General features: G+C 38.5%; 1 protein-coding gene across 3 annotated transcripts in view; it reads right to left on the reverse strand.

Annotated features, from left to right (window-relative positions):
* Nucleotides 1-13,311, reverse strand: part of FAAP100 (FA core complex associated protein 100) — a 36,363-nt gene extending 23,052 nt beyond the window's left edge. Inside the window, exons 1-7 of one of the 3 annotated variants that reach the window (XM_012548595.3) lie at nucleotides 11,745-13,309; nucleotides 10,892-11,010; nucleotides 8,615-9,573; nucleotides 6,740-6,896; nucleotides 4,825-5,618; nucleotides 4,199-4,335; nucleotides 911-1,027 (exon numbers count right to left, since the gene is read on the reverse strand). In XM_012548595.3, coding sequence (XP_012404049.1) covers nucleotides 911-1,027; nucleotides 4,199-4,335; nucleotides 4,825-5,618; nucleotides 6,740-6,896; nucleotides 8,615-9,573; nucleotides 10,892-11,010; nucleotides 11,745-11,909 — 2,448 coding nt within the window. In that variant the 5' untranslated portion in view covers nucleotides 11,910-13,309. Of the gene's footprint in view, nucleotides 1-910; nucleotides 1,028-4,187; nucleotides 4,336-4,824; nucleotides 5,619-6,739; nucleotides 6,897-8,614; nucleotides 9,574-10,891; nucleotides 11,011-11,744 lie in introns of those variants that run through there. The other 2 variants (XM_031965628.1, XR_004233788.1) reach the window with 2 other exon arrangements.
* Nucleotides 13,312-22,682: the final 9,371 nt, after the last annotated feature.

The following is a 22,682-nucleotide window of genomic DNA, read 5'->3' on the forward strand; positions in this document are numbered from 1 at the left end:
GAAACAGTCCTGCATATTAGAAAATCACCAATCAATTTTAACTTAAAAATATGCAAACCATTGGATTTCTCCTTCCTGTTCTAATTTAAACTAGTTTTCTGGGTCAGTTACTTTAATGAAAGGCTTCTTAAACTTTTTCCATCTGTGACCCCTTTTTGCGTAAGAAATTTTTATATGATGTCAAGTATATATATATATATATATATATATATATATATATATATATATGAAATAGATATACAAATTAAATGCTTATTTATAATAAATCATAATTTCATGACCCTCCCATTCAATTATGAGACCTCCTTTTAATGGCATATTATATACTAAGAATCAGGTGCTCATTTTATATTCAGAGTGTGAACTGATGGAGATAGAATGGGGCAGCAACAAAAATATGGGAACTTAAATTCTATGGTAAGTGAGCTAAAAAACTTTCTTGCATATTTAGTATGACTAATAAATGTAATGTTTTTATTTGAATACCATAAAGAATTTAGACACTGTTCCCAACATCCATATGACCCTGCAGAGGTAGATCAAGGACAAATATGAGGAAAGAATGGCATCTGCAAGGAAAGAGGCAGGCTGCTTGCTGTGAGAGATGGCTGTTTCCATGGTAAACAAGAGCACACAATACCAGACTACTTCTGACTGCAGTGAAACTTAGCACTGTTTCAGATACATTTAGAAGCAGAATAGACAAGAGTGAGATAGATTTTCCTGCAACATCTTGGCATGGTAACTGTAGCTCATGCTACAAGCAACTAAACTGAACACGTAGGGACCCCATAAAGCTATTTAAAACCATTCCTGCTCCTTTCTGTTTGGGGCTATGCTGGTAGGGCTCTCAGCAGAATGTTTCATAGATTAATGGGTCTCACTGCCTCACTGATGAGTTTTTAAATACCTGGATGCGTCTGATCACTGCATGATGCACCCTGCACATGTTAGCCAGAGAGGGGCTCTCCATCTGGATTTCTACAGCCTGGATGGGCCCTGCAGGGCACAGCTCAGTCACAGCCACCTGCAACAAAGAAGAGATCCTTACTGCAAACTTTGCGTGTCACTGAATTTCATTAAAGGGGATGAAGGGACTCCATTCAGTCCTTGTCTAAAATCTCTGATGTAGTGACTTCCCCTCTCATTGAGAGTATCTCTATTGAAATTTGGCATGAGTCAAAAGTCATGTACATGGCAGGGGTTCCCACATCATCTAGCTTAACATCACCATGCTATTTATTTGCTAGAAGCTAACAGTACTTGAACATAAAAGATAATCACTGTGGCATAGGCTACTGTACTACCAACATTAGTTCTAAGTCTGACAGGCCAGATACCTGTCAAAAATCAATGCTAGTTATTTTCTAAATAGATGTTTCCAGTGGGACCCAACAATATAGAATGAGTTTGATAATGTGGAACACTTGTCTCCTTAAAATCAAGACCTGCTGAACTCACTTTAGGGACTCAAGCCAGATCTATCTTCAACAGAAGAATCTGGAGTGACTAGTTTAATCATGCCTCCATGGGAACCATAAGTCTCCAACCTTGTCAGTCCACTGCCACCAAAAGCACATTAATGAGATAGACCTGTATCCCAATACTCAATAACAGGCGCATAGCTACACCAAAGGATTTAATGCAAAAAGCTAAGACCTGGATTGTACTAATGCTGTCAGTAATCATATTGTTGGTATTAGTGTTTATAAGTATGAAAAGCTGAAGGCTAGTTGTATCTTCTGATTAATCAGTCATCTGTTCAGGAAGTTTTACTCAACTTTGTCAATAATGCAGTAGAAGTAGCTATGACTTTTCTTCCAGTAAATCTGAGGGAAAGCCAGAAAAGTCTAGCTTGTCCACTGTAATTAGCATGCAGGACAATCTATCTTCCACTATAGGGATTTTAATTAGGATTTTGTTCCTTTTGAGACCATTAGCTCCTTCTACTGGATCCTGTGGGAAATGCAAGATGTTGGGTATAAAAGGGACTAACTGGTCTGGATAGCACCAGTTGTTTCTGTAAGTTCCTCAGGCCAAGCTCCATTTGGTCATTGTTTGGGTACTGACTGACTCAGATGGATGTAAATAACAATCATTTCTACTTTGGCCAGAAAACCTGAGGGTCTTCCTCTCCCAAATTCATTCATTCATTTATATATATATATTTGGACTAGGTGAAAGAAAAGATTCTTTGCCTCAATTGCAACCTGCCCTTAATCAATGAATGGGGGCAACCTCAGTCAAACTGAGATCTGTTGGAGACCTTACTTAAAAAGGCCAAAGTTTATTAGGCATATATCCCAGAGATACTACAAAAGGGAAAGGGACCTGTATGTGCCAAAATGTTTGTGGCAGCCCTGTTTGTAGTGGCTAGAAACTGGAAAATGAATGGATGCCCATCAATTGGAGAATGGTTGAGTAAATTGTGGTATATGAATGTTATGGAATATTATTGTTCTGTAAGAAATGACCAGCAGGATGAATACAGAGAGGCCTGGAGATACATACATGAACTGATGCTGAGTGAAATGAGCAGAACCAGAAGATCACTATACACTTCAACAACAAGACTATGTGAGAATCAATTCTGATGGAAGTGACTATCTTCAACAATGAGAGGATCCAAATTAGTTCCAACTGATCAGCAATGAACAGAACCAGCTATACCCATCGAAAGAACATTGGGAAATGAGCATGGACCACAACATAGCATTTACACTCTTTCTCTTATTGTTTGCTTGCATTTTTGTTTCTCTTCCCAGGTTATTTTTACCTTCTTTCTAAATCCGATTTTTCTTGTGTAGCAAGACAACTGTATAAATGTGTATACATATATTGTATTCAACATATACTTTAACATATTTAATATGTATGGGACTACCTGCCATCTAGGGGAAGAGGTGGAGGAAAGGAGGGGAAAAGTTGGAACAGAAATTTTTGCAAGGGTCAGTGTTGAAAACTTACCCATGCATATATTTTGTCAATAAAAAGCTATAATTCAAAAAAATAAAAAATAAAAAAAAAGGCCAAAGTTTGTTTCCCATTTTATCCATGGCCATCTCCAGTGGTCTTGATTTATATCTGACCACTGAATCCAGATGGTTCTGGAAGGGAAAGTGAGGTAGGTGATCTTGCCCAGCTCTCCCTCACTTAGAGCCAATTCCCTTGCATGTCATGGCATCACCTCCCTGATGTCATGGTCTTCTTTGAGAACAAAGGACAAACAAGAACAAGTTCCCAATACCACAGAGTAGCACCTAGAAGCTGTTTTCTGCCTCATCTCAAGTTTACTTTAGATTGAAACCACTCGGGGATTCCCAGATCTCTAGGAGACTGAACCAGTTGACGCTGGCCTCTGAGGTTTCCTTGATAACAGGCAAATCCCAGATCAACATTTCAAAATCATGATGGTTTCCTAGAAGTCATCTACATCTGAAAGCAGTTCAGACAACCTCAGCTCACATAATTTTCCCTTCTCTAAGAGAAAGCTGAAAGGGACAGGGAAATAACACAAATATTTTTTGCACTTTTATCTTGCTGTGTACAGCACTGCAAATTGGGAAGGAATGAGGAAAGCAAGAATGGTTGTATAAAAGCACTCTCAGCCTTTTACTTCAACAAGGAGATGTGCTAGATGTTCCCAAGAGAAAGCTGTTGGATCTGACATTACATTTCAGCTCTCGGAATCAGCCTGACTTCAGAAAGGAAGTGAAAAAAACAAAGGATTTATTCTCAAAGGATAGTCTCTAAGAGCCCTCTAGGAGTTCTCAGGGTTTTACCTCTTCTAATAAAAAAGAAGTCTACATTTTTTTGGCATTCATAATTAATTTATAATTAATAAAACCAGATTTTATGTCACTAGTTTCTTATGAAAAAGTTATTCTATCAGTGAGGGTTTTTTCTATGTTGGCAAGTGGAATTAGGTGAGGTAAAGAACTCATATCAGAATGGTCCATGTACTTAAGTAGTATGTGATTGTGGTTCTCATACTACCTTTGTAACCATAAGACTTAGCACTATGCCTCCCACAGAAGACATAAGCTACTGACCCTAGGTATTAGGTGAGATAGAAATTCTGCTGCTGTCCCACAACATGACTGAGATAATGTGAAGAGAAATTAGGGTGGAACAGGGTTAAGGATGGGACCTGGTAAAGATTTCCCTGCAGAAACAGGTGAGCTAACCCATTCCTTGCCTCTCGAACGAGGAGGTGGATGTCGTTTCCATCTGGGGCCACCCCCTGGACTTCTGTCAGCACCTGTGTCTTCACTATGTCCACTATGGAATTCTCAGCCAATAGCCATTGGAGAGTAGCACAACACAGGGGGACTTCTGGAAAGGCAGAAAAAAGAATACCTATCACTTTAGGGAAAGCTACATACACTCCCCATTGCTTTAGTGGCCAATTATCTACCAAGAATAGCTTGCCAAATCAAACCCTCCCTTCCCTTTGCTAATGTTCTGTTAATTAGACTAAGAGAGTCCACTTAGAAAAATTTTTAAAGTTCAAAAAGCTCAGTTCCTTCAAAAGGAAAGACAGAATACTTAAATAGCCTATTATTCTTTGGGAGTTTTAAGATTGTGTTCACAATAGGGGAGAAGAGGCATGAAGTTCTCTAAGACATAAATTCAAAAAGTTTAGATATAACAATCTGCAGCAACCCAACCTTTAAACACACCAGAAGAGGAAACAGTAATTGCTGCAATAAGGAATGATGTAATGGTAAGGAAAGATGACAGAATGAATGTATCTAATTTTCCTAGGTTCTGAAGTCCTTTCAGGGTCAGAGAAAGAATTACTAGTCATTATTTATTACGCACCTGAACAATATTCCTTCAGGGCATTTTTAAGCAACTCAGATGACACCTTGACTGAGGCCACAGATGGTGGAAGGTACTTGGCTCTAAGGAAGTCTGGTCCCATTGGCTCAATGTTCTTCATATGTTCAGGGTCTACTTGCCCTCTGGAGGCTTCTAAAAAGGTTTTCACAGGGTCACTGGTAGGGCTGGGAAGGCCTGGAACTTGCACTTCAGCCACAGCAAGGCTAGGAAAACGAAGGCACTGCAGCATGTCCACAGTGTATTCACCCAGGGGCAAGAAGATACCATCTCGGTCAGGTAGGATGTCAGGGGGGCAATCATCAAAAAAAGGGGCATCCAGAGAATCTGAAGAGGTTAAAGCACTGCCTAGAATCTCTTTCAGGCTATAAAATAGTGCACAGGATATGGTCACAGGTAGATCTAATTTGCCATTTTCATTGGAGCCAAGTGGTAATGTCACTTCCCTTTTACTGCCAGGAGTGAGCTGATCAACTGGAATGGTGTAAGTGATGGCAGAGCCAACAGAGTCCACTTCTAAGGCACAGGAACTAGTAAACACTTGAATGCAAAAAGTCCACCCTTGGTCTAGACTGTAGTCACTACTATTCTCAAGCAAACAAGTGGCTGTCAGTACATCCCGGAGTTGAAAGCGACTCCAGGCAGTGGTGGTGGTACAACTAATGGGCTTTGGTCCTTCTCGATTAGACAGAAGGGCACAGCTCACATTCATGGCTTCATTGAGGCACGTCAGGGCACGGTTCCGCTGATCAACTGCCTTCTTTAGGAAAGACACTCTATAAGAAAGAAGAATAGTTAACACAAAGTCTTTCTAATCAATTTACCAAAAAAAAGCTCTAAACTCCCACACAAGACGTCCCATCTCCTAAGCCAGAGATAGTGCAAGTCCCCAAACAAAACATAATTGAAAACAACCACCAGAGAGCCTGGTGTTTTTACTCTGAGTATTCAGCACCTACTGCCAGATCTGTTGAGTTCAAATTTTACACACACCCCCACCACCACCCCCATATATGGCCAGTTAACTAGCAACTCTGATGTTAATTAACACCTTCAATGGGACTGGAATTATGTTTCATCCTCCACCCTGATGTTCACCAAAATGTTCCCAATTGGCCCATTTTATTTTTTGAAGCTGTACAAGTAGCAATACTAAAAGTAGTAGGAAGAAGATTCAGAAACAGACATAGACAAGCAGAGCAGCATTGGAACTACTATGTTAAATATGAATTATACCAAAAAAAAAAAAAAAATCCAACAAGATGTATATAGTAAGGAAAAAAAAACAAATTGTATGTAACAGAAGTTCAGTTTCATATACAGTACAAATCTCTTTTTTTGTTTTTCTTTGTAGGCAGAATGTTCATATTTGTTGATGTTTAAATTCATAATTAAAAAAAAGGAAAATTTTTAAAAGAAAGCAGTGGGAAGCTACAGAAATAATTCAAAACAATTGCCATCTGTGGTTCAGATAGTCTTTATAATACCCTGGTAAAATCAGAAAGAGATATGCAAAAGTTATAGATAAGTGAATTCATCTAAAGTACATATTCCTTCACATGTCACCTCTAAGCTGCATGGTAAAATTGATAGGAAAGACTAGCTGGATTTAAGGGTATCCTTTTTTCTCCTACCAGGGGAAGGATGCAGCTGTTATGCTTGAAAGAGAGAAGGATTCTTTTGTCTTCCTGAGATAGCTTGGCTTCCTAACTTCAAACTACAAATTTATGCAGCATTTTGTCCAGCCAATGGCAACGCTCAGTATCTTAAACACTACACTGGAGGAAAAACCAATATGCATTAAAACACACCTAAATGATGAATATGAGTAATAGGACACATTTTAATAGGTTAATATTCATATCTGCACCAATAGCTAAGGAGACAATATGTTTACCTCTCTGAGACGTTGCCAATTCCAGAGAGTAATTCCTTAATTTTTTGACCCACTTTTCCTGTGGTCATCCTTACTGGTCGAGAATCCTCAGAACTCAGATCCAGGCTGCAGGTCATCAGTCGGCCCTTGGCAGATAGAGCCAATAGCTCTGCTTCACCTAACATATGACATGTACATGGTTAGGACCTGATAAGCAAACAGGAGCTAACATCTCAGTCATACAACAGTCTCTCTTGACCACATGCTAGCAAAAGACCAATAAGCTATTGAAGAAGAAAGGTAATTCTGGTGCAACAGATAAGAGTAACTTGCCCAAAGACCAGGAAGAAAAATTTCCCACCCTCAGACAGAATACTAAGTATATATTTCTGTTATACAGTTAGAGAAATGGCAATAAGTATGTTAATCTGACTACAATGAATAGAAAAAAAAAAAAAAAAGGTAAGAAAAGTCACAAGGAAAACAATAAACACATACAACACAACAATAGTAACAGTGCTATGCAATGCAAGACAGGTTACAGAAAACAATGTTGCAGCATTTCCAAAGAGAAACAAAGAAGACACAGCAGGGAGTCCTGCTGAGAGCCTTTTATCAGCTTTTGTAGTGAAGGGCAAGTAACTTTCTGAAAGCTGCTCTGTTTCTTTTACCATAGTTTTGTTTCCTTCCCAGTCTCCTCTACCGTCTGTAAAGGATGCTTTGGAGCTAACACGATCTTGTTTATTTTGAAGAAATTGCTGGTTCCCCCAGCCCTTGTTCCACTTCAAGCCCTATTATCTCATTTGATGAATGATGGGGTACAAAAACAGGAAAGCCAAGGAAGACAGCCAGCAATGAAGGTCAGGACAGGCAACTTTTGAATGACTTTCTCAAGAAGTCAATAGAAAGGTGTTTTCAAATACATGGATTTTTCTGAGTGTTCCAAAGAGTATCCCTTTATATACTTAAGTTTTTGGTTCATAAATAACATTTTTTACATTTTCTCAAGCAAATATCATATGATAGTAAGGCTGTTTTGCTGACATCATACGTAACCTTATTTTTCATTGTTAAAAAGGTACACTAACAGGTTACAAATATATATGTCTTCACTAGTTTGGTATTCTCTTCTTTGGCAATTCATTTTTCTTTCCCTGTAGTCTCTACAATGGAGACAATTTTGGCTTTTACTGCTAAAAGAATATTCTTCATATAAAATGTTTTCCAGGATGGAATTAATTAGCACACTCACAAGTTACCTTAATGAAAACTATGGTAATGAAAATGATCATTCCATTCCTTTTCCCCCTTACATTTTTAGAAAGGCAGAGTTCAAACCTTCTCTGTCTTTAGTTAGAGGAAAACATACCCACAAAAATGGAACCTCTCACTTCCACACACATCTGCTTTAGAGCCGTTTACTGGCAGGCCATTTGATGACTTGACCAATTGCTTCTTTAACCTTCAAAAGACAACTAAAAGCCTAGTTAGGTCAATCTGAATTTATCCTAAACTATTTATTGCACATGATCAGGCCCCTTTGTTGCAGGTGAGTAATGTACCAAACAGTCAAGGGTCAAAAGCAAGCAAAGACAAGCCTTCTTCCAACACTAAAGATGAGAATTAAAACACAGAGGAGAGTTTTGCAGGAATGCTACTTAAGTTCCATACTTCATAAAAACCAACTTTTTCTTTAAACTTAAATCAGCACTGCTTGAGGTAAAACAAGTGATTTAACAACAAGGATGTGAGAAAAGGTAGTAAAATTGAAGCTACAGGAAGGGATGGAATAGAATGAGCAAGTGAAAGATGGATCTACCAACAGCTTCACTGAGATTGTAAAATTATGGGTTAGGCCCCAAAATCTTTGGTTTATCTCTAAGTAATTGCCAGTACCTTTAGGTGCCCTAGAAGATACAGAAAGAGTCACAACGCTACAGATACTTAAACTGGCTGGAGACAGAACTGGAGGTAGCACTCCCTGGGTATTATCTATCTTCTCAGGGTCTGAAGAGTTGCTGTTACAAGCCAGGTCAACCACAGAAAGATCAGAATGGGTGCTGTAATACATGCGGCTTCCCACACCACAGGCAGCACAGAGGATAGGTCCCCTAATATAGTATTCTCTGAGTTCTGGCACCAAGTTTCCTCCTTCTTCCCGACTAGACTTAATGGCCATCATTTTGCCATAGTGACCAACAGCTACCATACAATCACAGCTTGTGTCTTCATTTAATGGTTTCTCATCCATGTCTTCTAGGATCCTTGGGTCTGTTCTCAGAGCTCCAATGAAGACCACAGGCTCTTCCAAGTGGTGAAGTATCTTGACAGGGGTTTCTGGACCAGCAAGAGCCATCTCAGGAGATAACAGAGCCTTCAAAGGCACACAGCACAGCTGACCATCTGGAAAACCACAGAGGATCATGGGAGACTCCAGAAGTGCAGCATCTGCTCCAAACAGCAAACCAAAGAGGGTCTCCTCTAGCACAAAACCTCCAGAACTACACCAAGGTGTGTGAAAAACACTGCTGCCTGGAGGGGATGCACAGCACAGGACGGGGAGAAAGCGAGAGGCCAGGGGTTTCCCATTGCTCCCTGATGGCAAAATGCAGGTAGAGAACTCCACCTCACTGAACTGGCTCCCTGGCCTGGGGTCCCTATCTGAGCCTTGGGGCTGCTCAAACAGTCTCATCCTCCACTTGGATGGGCCCTGAGCCAGAGTGATGATGATGTCATTCAGCACCGTGAAAGCACACAGAGTAGCATCAGGGAACACACAGGAGTCTGAATCCACAGGAAATACACTTGAAGGGAAATCGCCTTCTTTATCCTCGCCATCAGTCTGGTTCACCAACCTTCAAGCAAACAGGGAAAAGCTTTGTCAAGACAAAGGCCCAAAGTGTGTAGCCAGCACACCCTCTTAACAAGCTAAAGAGGAAAAGATGGTCCTTAGAAGTGTCTTATCAATCACATATCTAGGTATTTATTGTCAATCCTCCTAAATGTCTTGCTGGTGAAGTAGTGGGAACATAGCAACTCTTTCTGGAAGTATAACAATTAAATAGCACCTTGTGCAGCTCTGTCAAACTATCTTCCCACTTCTCTTTGAAAACAGTGGGCTCATGAGTGAACACATTACATGAGGGTGGACAAATGTTCCAGAAACCGAATTTATAACCTTAGAAGCCAATGGCAATTTACCTTTTTATTCAGAAGAAATAGACTCCTGCTCCATTTTCTCTTATGATAATCAATTATACAAAACATTACCAACAAAAAGTGTTGAGCTAAATTAGCCATAAAAAATACTAGGTATTTTCATCATCTCTGACAATAAGAAAGTTATCTCCATTCTCCTTCATTATTTCCTTAGAGAATATGTTATCCTATAAATGATAGCTTCTTCTCAAACAACAATTCAGGTATTAAAGAATTAATGAAAAAAAAAAAGTCAATGATTTTTGCCTTGCCATGTTAAGTCCTCAGTTCTCATAGACAAGACTTACCTGAATACAAAAGTTGCAAGGAAATAGGGGCTACTATTTTTGGATCACCTATCCTCTTTTACTGGAGAGACATCTCACAGTTATCAAATCAATACTAGAGAAGTAAAGGAATCATTAAAGCCAAAGATAGACAAGTCTGACAAAAACCATGAAGTTGTTTTCCTTCTTCAAACTCTACTGATCTGAATGACATTTCCTAAACTTCTTGAGTAGAGCAAAGGAGTCTTGGAAAGCCAAAAGAGCTACCCCTGTCACAGGTGGTCCAGAAGATGGGAGTGGGAAAAGTACTACATGAATAGGTACATGGTCAAATGAATAGAGGATAAAAACACTTTAGATCTGGACTGATGTCCAAGAATAAAGAATACATTTTCCTGATTGACCACTATAGTACTTATTCTGAACAATATCTTAAAGGCATTTTAAGGATGGAGTTAAGGAAGTCAGAGTGGAGAGAATCTAGTCCAATGGTATTCTGCCATCTTTAATCGTCTTTCTCGGAGTTAGAAAGTACAAATCAAATAGTATCTAAATTGGGTGAGTGATGTCACGCATCATTTCAAACATACTAAAAGATATATGCCAGAAAAGCAGTTGCTACTCTTGCTATTAAATTCTTTGGCCAAACCAGAGACCATTACAACTCCTGGGATACACTGTACCTCACCTGCTTTGAGGGTCCAATGACAAACAGTAAATGCCATTTCGAGCACACAGGACATATAGCTCCCTACGTAAGGCAAGGAGCTCCAGATGCCAGACTTGATCAGGAAACCTATATACAGCCTAGATGTGAAGAGAATGAACCCATTAGACAATGTATAGCCAAATAATATAACTTAAAATTCTAGAATGGTCTTTTTACCAGTCCCATAGAAAAGATACCTTATTAACCCTGAAGTTCATTGTAATTCTCTCCTTTGATTTCCTCTAGAGCAAGAGATTCTAACATGGTATTTGATACAAGACAAAAATTCCCTTCTCCAGAAAACACATAACGTACTCTGAATATTTTTTCTTTTTAGAAATAGTTAAAAGCAACATTTAAGATCAAACATTTCCCATTGAGCAAGAACACAGAACATGCATTCATGTGGCAGGAGGCTGCATATGTAGAGTGAGGGGTGCAGCTGATCACCAGGAATAGAAAGATAGCTTTGTGTGTCATGGGGAGAAAGATAGGAATCTAGCAATTACTAGGAAAGACACATTCATCTTTATGCTATTTATAATGGAAACTTCACCTGTATTTCTCAAGGCCACTGAAAGATAGCATAGTACGGTGGGAAAGAACGCTAGATTTGAGCCTGAAGACCTAGGTTCAAATACTGCTTCAAACACTGACTAGCTGTATAAGCCCAGGGAAGTCACTTAAACTCTCTGGGTCTCAGTTTCCTCAATGGTAAAATGAGTGGGTTAGACTTGATGACCTCTCAGGACCCCTCCAGCTCTAAATCTAAGCTCCTATGAAGGGGATATAATCAGCCCTGGAGGTATATCAGAGCATCTGGGATACTTACATTTAGCAGCTTTCCCTCTTGGTTGTAGATATAGACGAATTCACTCCCATTGGAGAGGTAGATTTCTGACTCATGGCACAGCACCCGGGGTTTGCCTGCAGCCAGACCCCCAACTGGGCAGCAAAACCCAGCCAAATAATCCACCCTTTGGTTGTCCTCTGCCATCTTCCTGCCATACAGCTGCCTGATGCTAACCTAGAGAAGGGAGGGAAAGCACAAGCATGGGGCACGAAGCAGCAGCAGCGGCTGCTGTCTCCTATCTCTGCTGTGGTTGCTGGTGCAAATGCTCTAGGTCTGGGCTTTGTTCAAGCATTGCCTGGCACAGAAAATCAGTTTTTCTCTTCCAGGCAGGAGCTGGGGCTGGAGGGATTGGGGGGAGAAAGAGTAAAAGAGTAGGAGGGGAGGGAAAGGGATAAAGGAAATTAATAAAGGGAGATGAGAAGCTGGGAATATGAGGGGGAATGAAGGGAAAGGGAATAAAAGAATGAGGGGAGAGGGATGAGGTAATGATGGGGGGGATTGAGGAATGGTTAAGGATAAGTACAGATGTTGAGGAGAAAGGGGATAAAGGAATAAGGGGAGAGGGATGGGGAGATGAGGAAAGAGATTTAGAGAATGGGGGGATAAGAAGAGGGATTAGGGAATGGAGGGGGAAAGGTAGGGATAAGAAGAAGGGAATTAAAAAATGAAGGGAGAGGGAAGAGGATAGAGGATGAGGAAAAAGGATTAGGGAATCAAGAGAGGGATGGGGCTTGAAAGATAAGGAAGGGGAATTAGTTGAGGGAAGAGCAAAGAGGGTGAGGAAGGGAATAAAGAAAGAGGCATAGATTAGGGAGATGGGGAAAAGGGATGGGGAATGAAGAGGGGGGTTATAGAATGAAAGAAGAATGAGGAGAGAAGGATGGAGTGGATGAATTAGGGGAGGGGTTAGGGAATGTGAAGGGGAATAAGGGAGAAAGAAAAATAAAGGTAAAGAGAAAGAAACAGGGATAGGGATGAGAAGGGAGGGTTAGAGATTGAGGGGAAAGGAAAGGAAAAAGGGACAAAGCGTTGAGAGGAGAGCGAAAAGGGGGGAGAATGATGGAATTAAGGAATGAGAGGAGAAGACTGAGGATGGGGAGAAAAAGAGAGGTGTTGAAGAGGGAGGCTGCGGGTGAGGGGAAAAGGAGGTAGGGATAGAGAGGCGGCTGCGGGGAGAGGGGGTGAAGGGAGAGGGCTGGGAGTGGGGGATGAGAAGGGGATGGGGATGAAGAAGAGGCTCAGGAGCTGACGGGTAAGGGGGTTATGACAGGGATGAAGAGATGGGGACGTGGATGAAGAGGGAGAGGGGTGGGGACGGGGGATAAGGAGAGGGGACGGGGAGAGGTGAGAAGTTTAGGGGCTGAAGAAGGGGAATAGGGGACGAAAGGAAGGAGATGGGAAGGTTTAGGGGAGAAGGCAAAGGGAAAACGAAGAAGGGGTCCGGGGCTGCTAACAGGGAACAGGAATGTGGCGATGAGGGGACAGAAGATGAATAGCGGGTCGGTGCGGGAGGACGGAGCAGCGGGCGCGGCCGGCGGGAAGAAGCGCGGCGCTCAGGCGCCCCCCCCCCCCCCCCAGCGCCCCCCCCCTCCCCGCCAGGTTGGCCCGGGAGGGCGCCCTCCTCGCGCCTCACGCCCCCGGCCTCGCGCTCCCCCGCCCCCCCCCCTCCCGTCCCGCCCGCAGCCAGCCCTACTCGAGGCTGCAGCTGGGGCCATTACCTGAGGAGGAGGCGGGGGGGAAGGAGGAGGAGGAGGAGGAGGAGCTGGCGGGCCGCGCAGGCGGCGCGGGGCGGCTGGGAGGGGGAGCGGGGAAGGAGGGCGGGAGCGAGGGAGGGGGTGGGCAGAAGGAAAAGAGGGAGGTGCCTCTTTACGACAAGAATCTTTTTCGCGGGAGTTAGAGTTGGCCGTAAAGCAGTGGGGGCTGGGAAGGGGCGGGGCCGCGCCAGAGCAGGTGGGAGGAGCAGCCCCGCCCCTTTCGGGATCCCGCTCCGCCTTCCAAGACCCATCCTTACCTTGACCCAATTGAGACGGCTTGAGCTCGTGCAGCGCGACCTCTGGTTCTTACAGACGAGAAGAGGAAGGCCCAGAGAGGTGTGACGTGTCCCAAGGTCACACGGCTGCGCTGGGGCAACATGGATTTAGTTCAAAGTTGGAAAAGGCCAAAGAGCCGGGTTCAGGTTCCGCCAAGAACTTGTATGACTCGGGCGAAGTCTCGGGGCTTTCTCGTTGGCAAAATGAGGAAGTGTATAGAGGGCCCCAGAGAACCTTCCAGTTCTAGATAATTCCACGACGGTAATTGTTTATCTAGTTTCCAGAATTATCTGAGGAGATGAAAATTTAAGTAAAATTCTATATAATCCAATCAGGGGTAAAAGACAAAAAAATTAAGTAAAATTCTATAATCCAATCAGGGGTAAAAGACAAAAAATTTAAGTAAAATTCTATATAATCCAATCATGGGTAAAATACAAAAAATTTAAGTAAAATTCTATATAATCCAATCATGGGTAAAATACAAAAAATTTAAGTAAAATTCTATAATCCAATCAGGGGTAAAAGACAAAAAAATTAAGTAAAATTCTATAATCCAATCAGGGGTAAAATACAAAAAAATTAAGTAAAATTCTATATAATCCAATCAGGGGTAAAATACAAAAAATTTAAGTAAAATTCTATAATCCAATCAGGGGTAAAAGACAAAAAATTTAAGTAAAATTCTATAATCCAATCAGGGGTAAAAGACAAAAAATTTAAGTAAAATTCTATAATCCAATCAGGGGTAAAATACAAAAAAATTAAGTAAAATTCTATATAATCCAATCAGGGGTAAAATACAAAAAAATTAAGTAAAATTCTATATAATCCAATCAGGGGTAAAATACAAAAAATTTAAGTAAAATTCTATAATCCAATCAGGGGTAAAAGACAAAAAATTTAAGTAAAATTCTATAATCCAATCAGGGGTAAAAGACAAAAAATTTAAGTAAAATTCTATAATCCAATCAGGGGTAAAAGACAAAAAATTTAAGTAAAATTCTATAATCCAATCAGGGGTAAAAGACAAAAAATTTAAGTAAAATTCTATAATCCAATCAGGGGTAAAATACAAAAAATTTAAGTAAAATTCTATAATCCAATCAGGGGTAAAAGACAAAAAATTTAAGTAAAATTCTATAATCCAATCAGGGGTAAAAGACAAAAAATTTAAGTAAAATTCTATAATCCAATCAGGGGTAAAAGACAAAAAATTTAAGTAAAATTCTATAATCCAATCAGGGGTAAAAGACAAAAAATTTAAGTAAAATTCTATAATCCAATCAGGGGTAAAATACAAAAAATTTAAGTAAAATTCTATAATCCAATCAGGGGTAAAAGACAAAAAAATTAAGTAAAATTCTATATAATCCAATCAGGGGTAAAAGACAGAAAATTTAAGTAAAATTCTATAATCCAATCAGGGGTAAAAGACAAAAAATTTAAGTAAAATTCTATAATCCAATCAGGGGTAAAAGACAAAAAATTTAAGTAAAATTCTATAATCCAATCAGGGGTAAAAGACAAAAAAATTAAGTAAAATTCTATAATCCAATAGGAAAAACAAAAATTTAAGTAAAATTTTAATAATCCAATAGGGGTTAAAAAAATTTAAGTAAAATTCATAATCCAACGGGGTAAAAACAAAAATTTAATAAAATTTATAATCCAATAGTAAAAGAAAAAAATATAAGAAAAATTCTATAATCCAATCAGGGGTAAAAGACAAAAAATTTAAGTAAAATTCTATAATCCAATCAGGGGTAAAAGACAAAAAAATTAAGTAAAATTCTATAATCCAATCAGGGGTAAAATACAAAAAAATTAAGTAAAATTCTATATAATCCAATCAGGGGTAAAATACAAAAAATTAAGTAAAATTCTAATAATCCAATCAGGGGTAAAATACAAAAATTAAAAAATTCTTAATCCAATCAAAAGACAAAAAAATTAAGTAAAATTCTATAATCCAATCAGGGGTAAAAGACAAAAAATTTAAGTAAAATTCTATAATCCAATCAGGGGTAAAAGACAAAAAATTTAAGTAAAATTCTATAATCCAATCAGGGGTAAAAGACAAAAAATTTAAGTAAAATTCTATAATCCAATCAGGGGTAAAAGACAAAAAATTTAAGTAAAATTCTATAATCCAATCAGGGGTAAAAGACAAAAAATTTAAGTAAAATTCTATAATCCAATCAGGGGTAAAAGACAAAAAATTTAAGTAAAATTCTATAATCCAATCAGGGGTAAAAGACAAAAAAATTAAGTAAAATTCTATAATCCAATCAGGGGTAAAAGACAAAAAATTTAAGTAAAATTCTATAATCCAATCAGGGGTAAAATACAAAAAATTTAAGTAAAATTCTATAATCCAATCAGGGGTAAAAGACAAAAAAATTAAGTAAAATTCTATATAATCCAATCAGGGGTAAAAGACAGAAAATTTAAGTAAAATTCTATAATCCAATCAGGGGTAAAAGACAAAAAATTTAAGTAAAATTCTATAATCCAATCAGGGGTAAAAGACAAAAAATTTAAGTAAAATTCTATAATCCAATCAGGGGTAAAAGACAAAAAAATTAAGTAAAATTCTATAATCCAATCAGGGGTAAAAGACAAATGCAAATTACCTGTGTTCTCCCCTACGGGCCTGGGGGTGTGATTTCTATCTAAGGATCAACCACGCTAAATTTTAATTGTAAAGTATTCCCAACCACATAAAACTGTTCTTTAAATTACTAATAATAAGAAAAGAATTTCTTTTCTTTCTTATTATTAGAAAAATGCAAATAAAACAACCCTAATATTTTACCTCACACCCTGCAAATAAGCAAAAATGACTTGAAATGGCAATAATCAATGTTGAAACGGTTGTAGAATGATAGGCACAGTAATACATTGTTGATGGAACTCTGAAATGGCAAATTATTTTGAAAATTATGCAAATAAAGCGATTAGAATGTCCGTACCCTTTGAACCAGAAACTCCATTAATGGGTTTACATTTCTAGGAAGTCCCTAGAAGAAAGTACTAATATCCTCCAAAATATCTGTTTGTGATTGGTTCTTACCAACTGAACACAAAGTAGATATCTGTCCATCAATTGAGGATTAGCTAAACATTGTGGTTCGAAATTAATGGAATATTATATAAGAAATGATACGTGTGACAAATAGAAAAACATGGAAAGATCTTTATGAACTGATGCAGAGTGAAGTAACCAGAACCAAGATAACAATATATACAGTGACTACAACCTTGTAAATGGAAAGAATAACTACACACCAAAAAATCCAAAGTAAATATAATAAAATTATAAACATCAAACAGGACTCAAATGAAGAGATATGAGAGGACACCCTCAGTCTCCTTTGTGGATGTGAAAGGCGTACAAGAATTATCTACTGCAAATATTTTTTAACTTTTTCTATATTTTGAGCAAGTGCTAATTTTTTTCTCTTTGTAAAAAGTACTATTTGTTATATGCTACCCAGAAGTAGGGGAAGGAATACTTGGGATAACTCTGATGATTTTTTTTTTTTAAATCAATAAAAACTTATTTTTTTTAGAAAAGAAGCTTATCACCAGTTATGGATTTGGATTTGATTTTTTCCAGCAATAAGAACTCATGAAACTATCTTTTTTAAAAAATATGTTAAATTCAATATATGTATACATATTTATACAATTATCTTGCTGCATAAGAAAAATCAGATCAAAAAGAAAAAAAATGAAGAAGAAAACACAATGCAAGCAAACAACAAAAAAAGATTGAAAATACTATGTTCACATTAAGTTCCACAGTTCCACACTCGGTTACCACAGTCCTTTCTCTGGTTGTAGATGGCTTTCTTTATCACAAGATCATTGGAACTGTCCTCAATCATCTCTCATGAGAATATCTTCTGAGGCATGGGAAACTAAAACCAGCCATTCTCATACTATGCTGCCTTGTGTATTTCTTCCCAAACATTGCTCTGCCTCTAGATCACCCAATTTTGATTTATCTTGCTAGAAACTAAACTTTCACATCATTTTTCATCTATCTCATCATTCTATTTTGTATGCCAGTAATCATTGAAGGGAAAAGGGACTTACCTTTCTTTTCACATTTAGGACACAATATATAGTAACTATCCAAAGAAAGTGACAAAGTAAAGTGGAAAGGGGAAATGCTCACAAAAAGGAAGATTCATTTCTAATTGGAGGTGGGGATTAGGGAAGGCTTTTGGATGTGGGAGGTGGGAAGTAATTAATTCCTGAGTTGAACCTTGATATTTGGACTCTAGGAGAGGTATCACAAGATCAGAGAATGGCAAATCTTGTCCTATGGGACAAGGGAAGGATTTTGAAAGGGAGAGGGATGACAGAGATCAGATGGAGGGAATGAAGCCTGTAAATGTATGATCAGGAAAAATCAGGGACAACTTAAGGAGATGGTGAGTAATCTTACCTTGAACAACAATCTGAGTTTTCTTATTTTTAGGACTTGAAATGCCTTTTCTACTCAGTCTCATCTGGCCCCCATCTTTCCTAAGAGTTAACGAGGTATGCTTAGGGAAATCTGGGTCTCCATGTCTCACTCCTAGTGATCCAACTAGTATGTCAGCTGGAGTTGTGGAGAGTTATGGTGAGGATAAGAATAATATGCCCCAAACTGACAAGTTGTCAATCACCCAGTCTTGGTAATATGGATACAAAGAGAAAAGCTTTAGAATTTAGCTGGGAGTTGTCATTCTATTACCTGCCTTATCAGTGGAGATGTTGAAATATAAGGACATGCAAGGGTTTACCCAAGGTTAGTCAGGGACAAGTGATCCTGATATATAATATTTATTGAATCAGGAGTCAAAAATAATGCACAGCATATTAGGGAATGAAGGGAGAGGGTGAAAAGAGGAATGGATTCAGGGGACAATGAAAGAGAGAGGAGAACTGAGGGGTTGGGGCACGCAAGAGTGTCCACACACCAAGGAAGAAAGCCTGAGCTCTGAGCCTGGTAAGTACTCAATAGATCTTAATTGATGGGAAAAAATAATCTTTGCACTAGGAATGACAGAACAAAAATGACCAACAGGGAGTTGATATTCAGGATAAAGAGACAGTAGGAGATGGACTAGCCACTTTTATTGAATTCACCTGTCCCAGAGGAATTATATCCCTGGGTAGTGAAAGAACCAGCAAATGTGACTGTTGAGCCACTGTCAATGATATCTGAAAGATCATGGATAATGGGAGAGGTACCACAAGAAAAAAGAATGGCAAATAATTCTTCCCTTTCTCCCAAAATAAAAAACAGAAAAGATTCTGTAGAACTGTAGATCAGTGAGCTTGACTTTGATTCCTGGAAAAATTTTAGGACAGATCATTAAAAAGATGGTTGGCAAACATCTTGAAAGGGAAGTGATGATTACAAAAAGCCAGCCTGATTCATGAATAAATCATGAATTTCAAGAATAAGTCTTGCCAGACTATCTTGATTTCCTTGTTTAATATGGTTTCTAAACCAGTAAATGTGTAGAATGCAGTGATTTGCCTAGATGTAGCAAAACTTGTGATAAAGTATGTCACACTATTCTTGTGGAGAAATTAGAGATATGGACTAGACAATAATGCCATTAGATACATTAAAAAGAAACTTTAAAAAAAAATAGTTGTTAATGGCTAAATATCAATGTGGCAGGAGGTCCCAGTGAAAAACTCCAGTGATTTGTGTTTGGCTCAAGTGACATTTTCATCAGTGACTTGGATAAAGGTATTAATGGCATGCTCATTAAATTTGCAGATGACATCAAGCTGGGAGGCCTAGTTAACAATGGATAATATGAGGTCTTGACAGACCCTAGAGTACTGGGCTAAATTTAATAAGTTAAAACTCAATCAGGATAAATGTAAAGTCTTATACTTGGGTTAAAAAATGAATTTCCCATGTACTCCACTGTCATTCCCCCTGCCCACATTTTTCAGTTCTGAAAACAAAATCAAATCAGTGCTGTCATTGTTCTTAGGAAGGGTCTATCAATTTATCTTCCCTATTCCCATGGTTCCACTTACCATTCCTTTCTAAATCAAAATATTCCCAGCATTCTTATATAGACTGTCTTTTCCTTTTAAAATGTAAACTCTATGAGGACAGAAACTGTCTTCACTTTTGTATTTTTATATGGTATATGGTAAGTGTGCTTAATATAGCTAATTAATAATAATTAATCTTTAAATTAATCTGAAAATAATAATAAAAATAAATATAATAACTAAGTAAACATTATAAATAATTTTTTTCATTTACTCATAAACCAAAGGTGGGCAATCAAAATGGCAAAGGACCTTGAATCCATGACATGCTGGGATCATTTGAAGCAGGTGGTTTGCAGACTCTGACAGATAAGTTTTTACTTAATCTTGACTGGAACCAGGCTTCCATGACACTTCATCATCTCCTCAAGTGCTCCCTATATTTCATCCATCATTATCCTTTCCCCGACCAAAGCTTTGACCTCCTCCCCTAGGTCACTGATTCTAATAAAGGAGCTTTCAGTTACCTTAATTGGAGTCAGACCTCATTGCAGCCAAGTCATCTCCACACCATGCTGGACCTCTCCTTTCCCTCTTCTAGGTTTTCTTCCCCCAGTGCAATCTTCTCTCATTAAAGTAAAAGATTTTTGAGGGCAGAAAGAGCTTTCTTATTCACTCTTATGTGTATAACTAGTACATAGCCCAACTCATAGTAAGTACTTAATAAATGCTGTATTTGCCTGTCTCTTTCTCTATCCATCTATTCATCCATGCTCCATCTATCTACCCATCCATCCATCCATCCATCTATTCATCCATCCATCTTCTATCTATCTACCCATTTATCTATTTATCCATCATCCACTCATTTGTCCATCAACATGTCTGTCCATTTGTCTATCTCTCTATCTATTTATCTGTCTACCTATCTGTGTTTAGCCTAGAGAAAAAAAGAATCAAGGGGACCATGTTCAAGTATTTGAAGAACTACCAAATGAGGGCAGAATTAAGAGCAGTGAATTAAAGTTGAAAAGAGGAAAATTTAGTCTACATGTCAGGAAAACTCCTTTTTTTTTTTTTTTTTTTTTTAATTTAATAGCCTTTTATTTACAGGATATATACATGGGTAACTTTACAGCATTAACAATTGCCAAACCTCTTGTTCCAATTTTTCACCTCTTACCCCCCCACCCCCTCCCCTAAATGGCAGGATGACCAGTAGATGTTAAATATATTAAAATATAACTTAGATACATAATAAGTATACATGACCAAAACATTATTTTGCTGTACAAAAAGAATCAGACTCTGAATTATTGTACAATTAGCTTGTGAAGGAAATCAAAAATGCAGGTGTGCATAAATATAGGGATTGGGAATTCAATGTAATGTTTTTTAGTCATCTCCCAGAGTTCTTTTTCTGGGTATAGCTGGTTCAGTTCATTACTGCTCCATTAGAAATGATTTGGTTGATCTTGTTGCTGAGGATGGCCTGATCCATCAGAACTGGTCATCATCTAGTATTGTTGTTGAAGTATATAATGATCTCCTGGTCCTGCTCATTTCACTCAGCATCAGTTCGTGTAAGTCTCTCCAGGCCTTTCTGAAATCATCCTGTTGGTCATTTCTTACAGAACAGTAATATTCCATAATTTTCATATACCACAATTTATTCAGCCATTCTCCAACTGATGGACATCCATTCAGTTCAGGAAAACTCCTTAACAGAGATGTTGAAAAATAGAATGGACTGCCACAAAAGGAAGGTTTCCCATCTTTGGAGGTCTTCAAGAAAAGTTTGGAATAACAACCTGTCAGGTATGTTAGAGTGAGGCTTCCATGTATAGATTAGACAACTGAATGAGATGATCATAGAGGTACGTTTCCGCTCTTGAATTCTGCAATTATATGACAAAGATCTTAGCTTCTGAATTTATATACAACAATTTTTCCTTCTGACAAGGTTTAGACTGGTTATCTTACAAGAGATACCTAAATTACTACAGACCCTGGAAGTTGTACTTCTTCCCAGCATGACAAAAGAGGAAACTAACAAGATCAAAACTAGAAGATAGGATTTACAGGATCTCCCCCTATATAGTGGGAATAATAAAGCTAGTAAGAATGCAGAGAAAGAACAGAAAGAATAAGAAAACAAGAGAGGAGATTGATGACCAGGCTTTCCTCTGAAATATGCCAAAAGGACTGCCTTTGGGTTGTGGAACCCATTGTATCTCCTTGGGCCATATAACAAGCAGTTATGTAGGATGCAACCTGTAACTAATATTACTTTTCATAGACATATTTTTAATTCCACAAAATTCTGATCTACATGATATTATGGTTTTATTTATTTCACTTTGTGATGTCAAGTTGCATGTGGAACAGGGAAGAATCAAAGTTCCCTGTGGATATTCACATATAGGAGGGAAATTTTTCAAAATTTGTAGTCCTGGCTCTACTTCCAGTGCAGCATTATTGATACCCCCAACAAGATCCTACTGCCATTACGGAAGGGGATTGCTAAAGCCCAGAAAGGGAGATTTACTCTCTCACGAGGTATCCAGATCACCACATTTCTTCCTATTCTTTCATATAGTTTTCATTGTTCATACTAAATTCCATAGTGGTTAAGTAGACATGAGGTCTTCCAAAGGCTTCATGGTGGTTTGTCCATAGGGCTTAGCTCAGTCTCAGTCACCAGGTGGCGACAGACATTTGCAACAGGACATCCAGCGGAGTGTCCAGCCAAGACTGAAACAGACCAGCAAGAAAAGGGTTGACCCTTGAAAAATAATAGAAACTGACACCTCCCTTCATTTTTAAGTCCATTTAAAGGGGGTCACGGGGTGTTTGAAGGGAGCTA

This window comes from Sarcophilus harrisii, chromosome 4 (genome assembly GCF_902635505.1).
Source record: "Sarcophilus harrisii chromosome 4, mSarHar1.11, whole genome shotgun sequence".
NCBI lineage: Eukaryota > Metazoa > Chordata > Mammalia > Dasyuromorphia > Dasyuridae > Sarcophilus > Sarcophilus harrisii.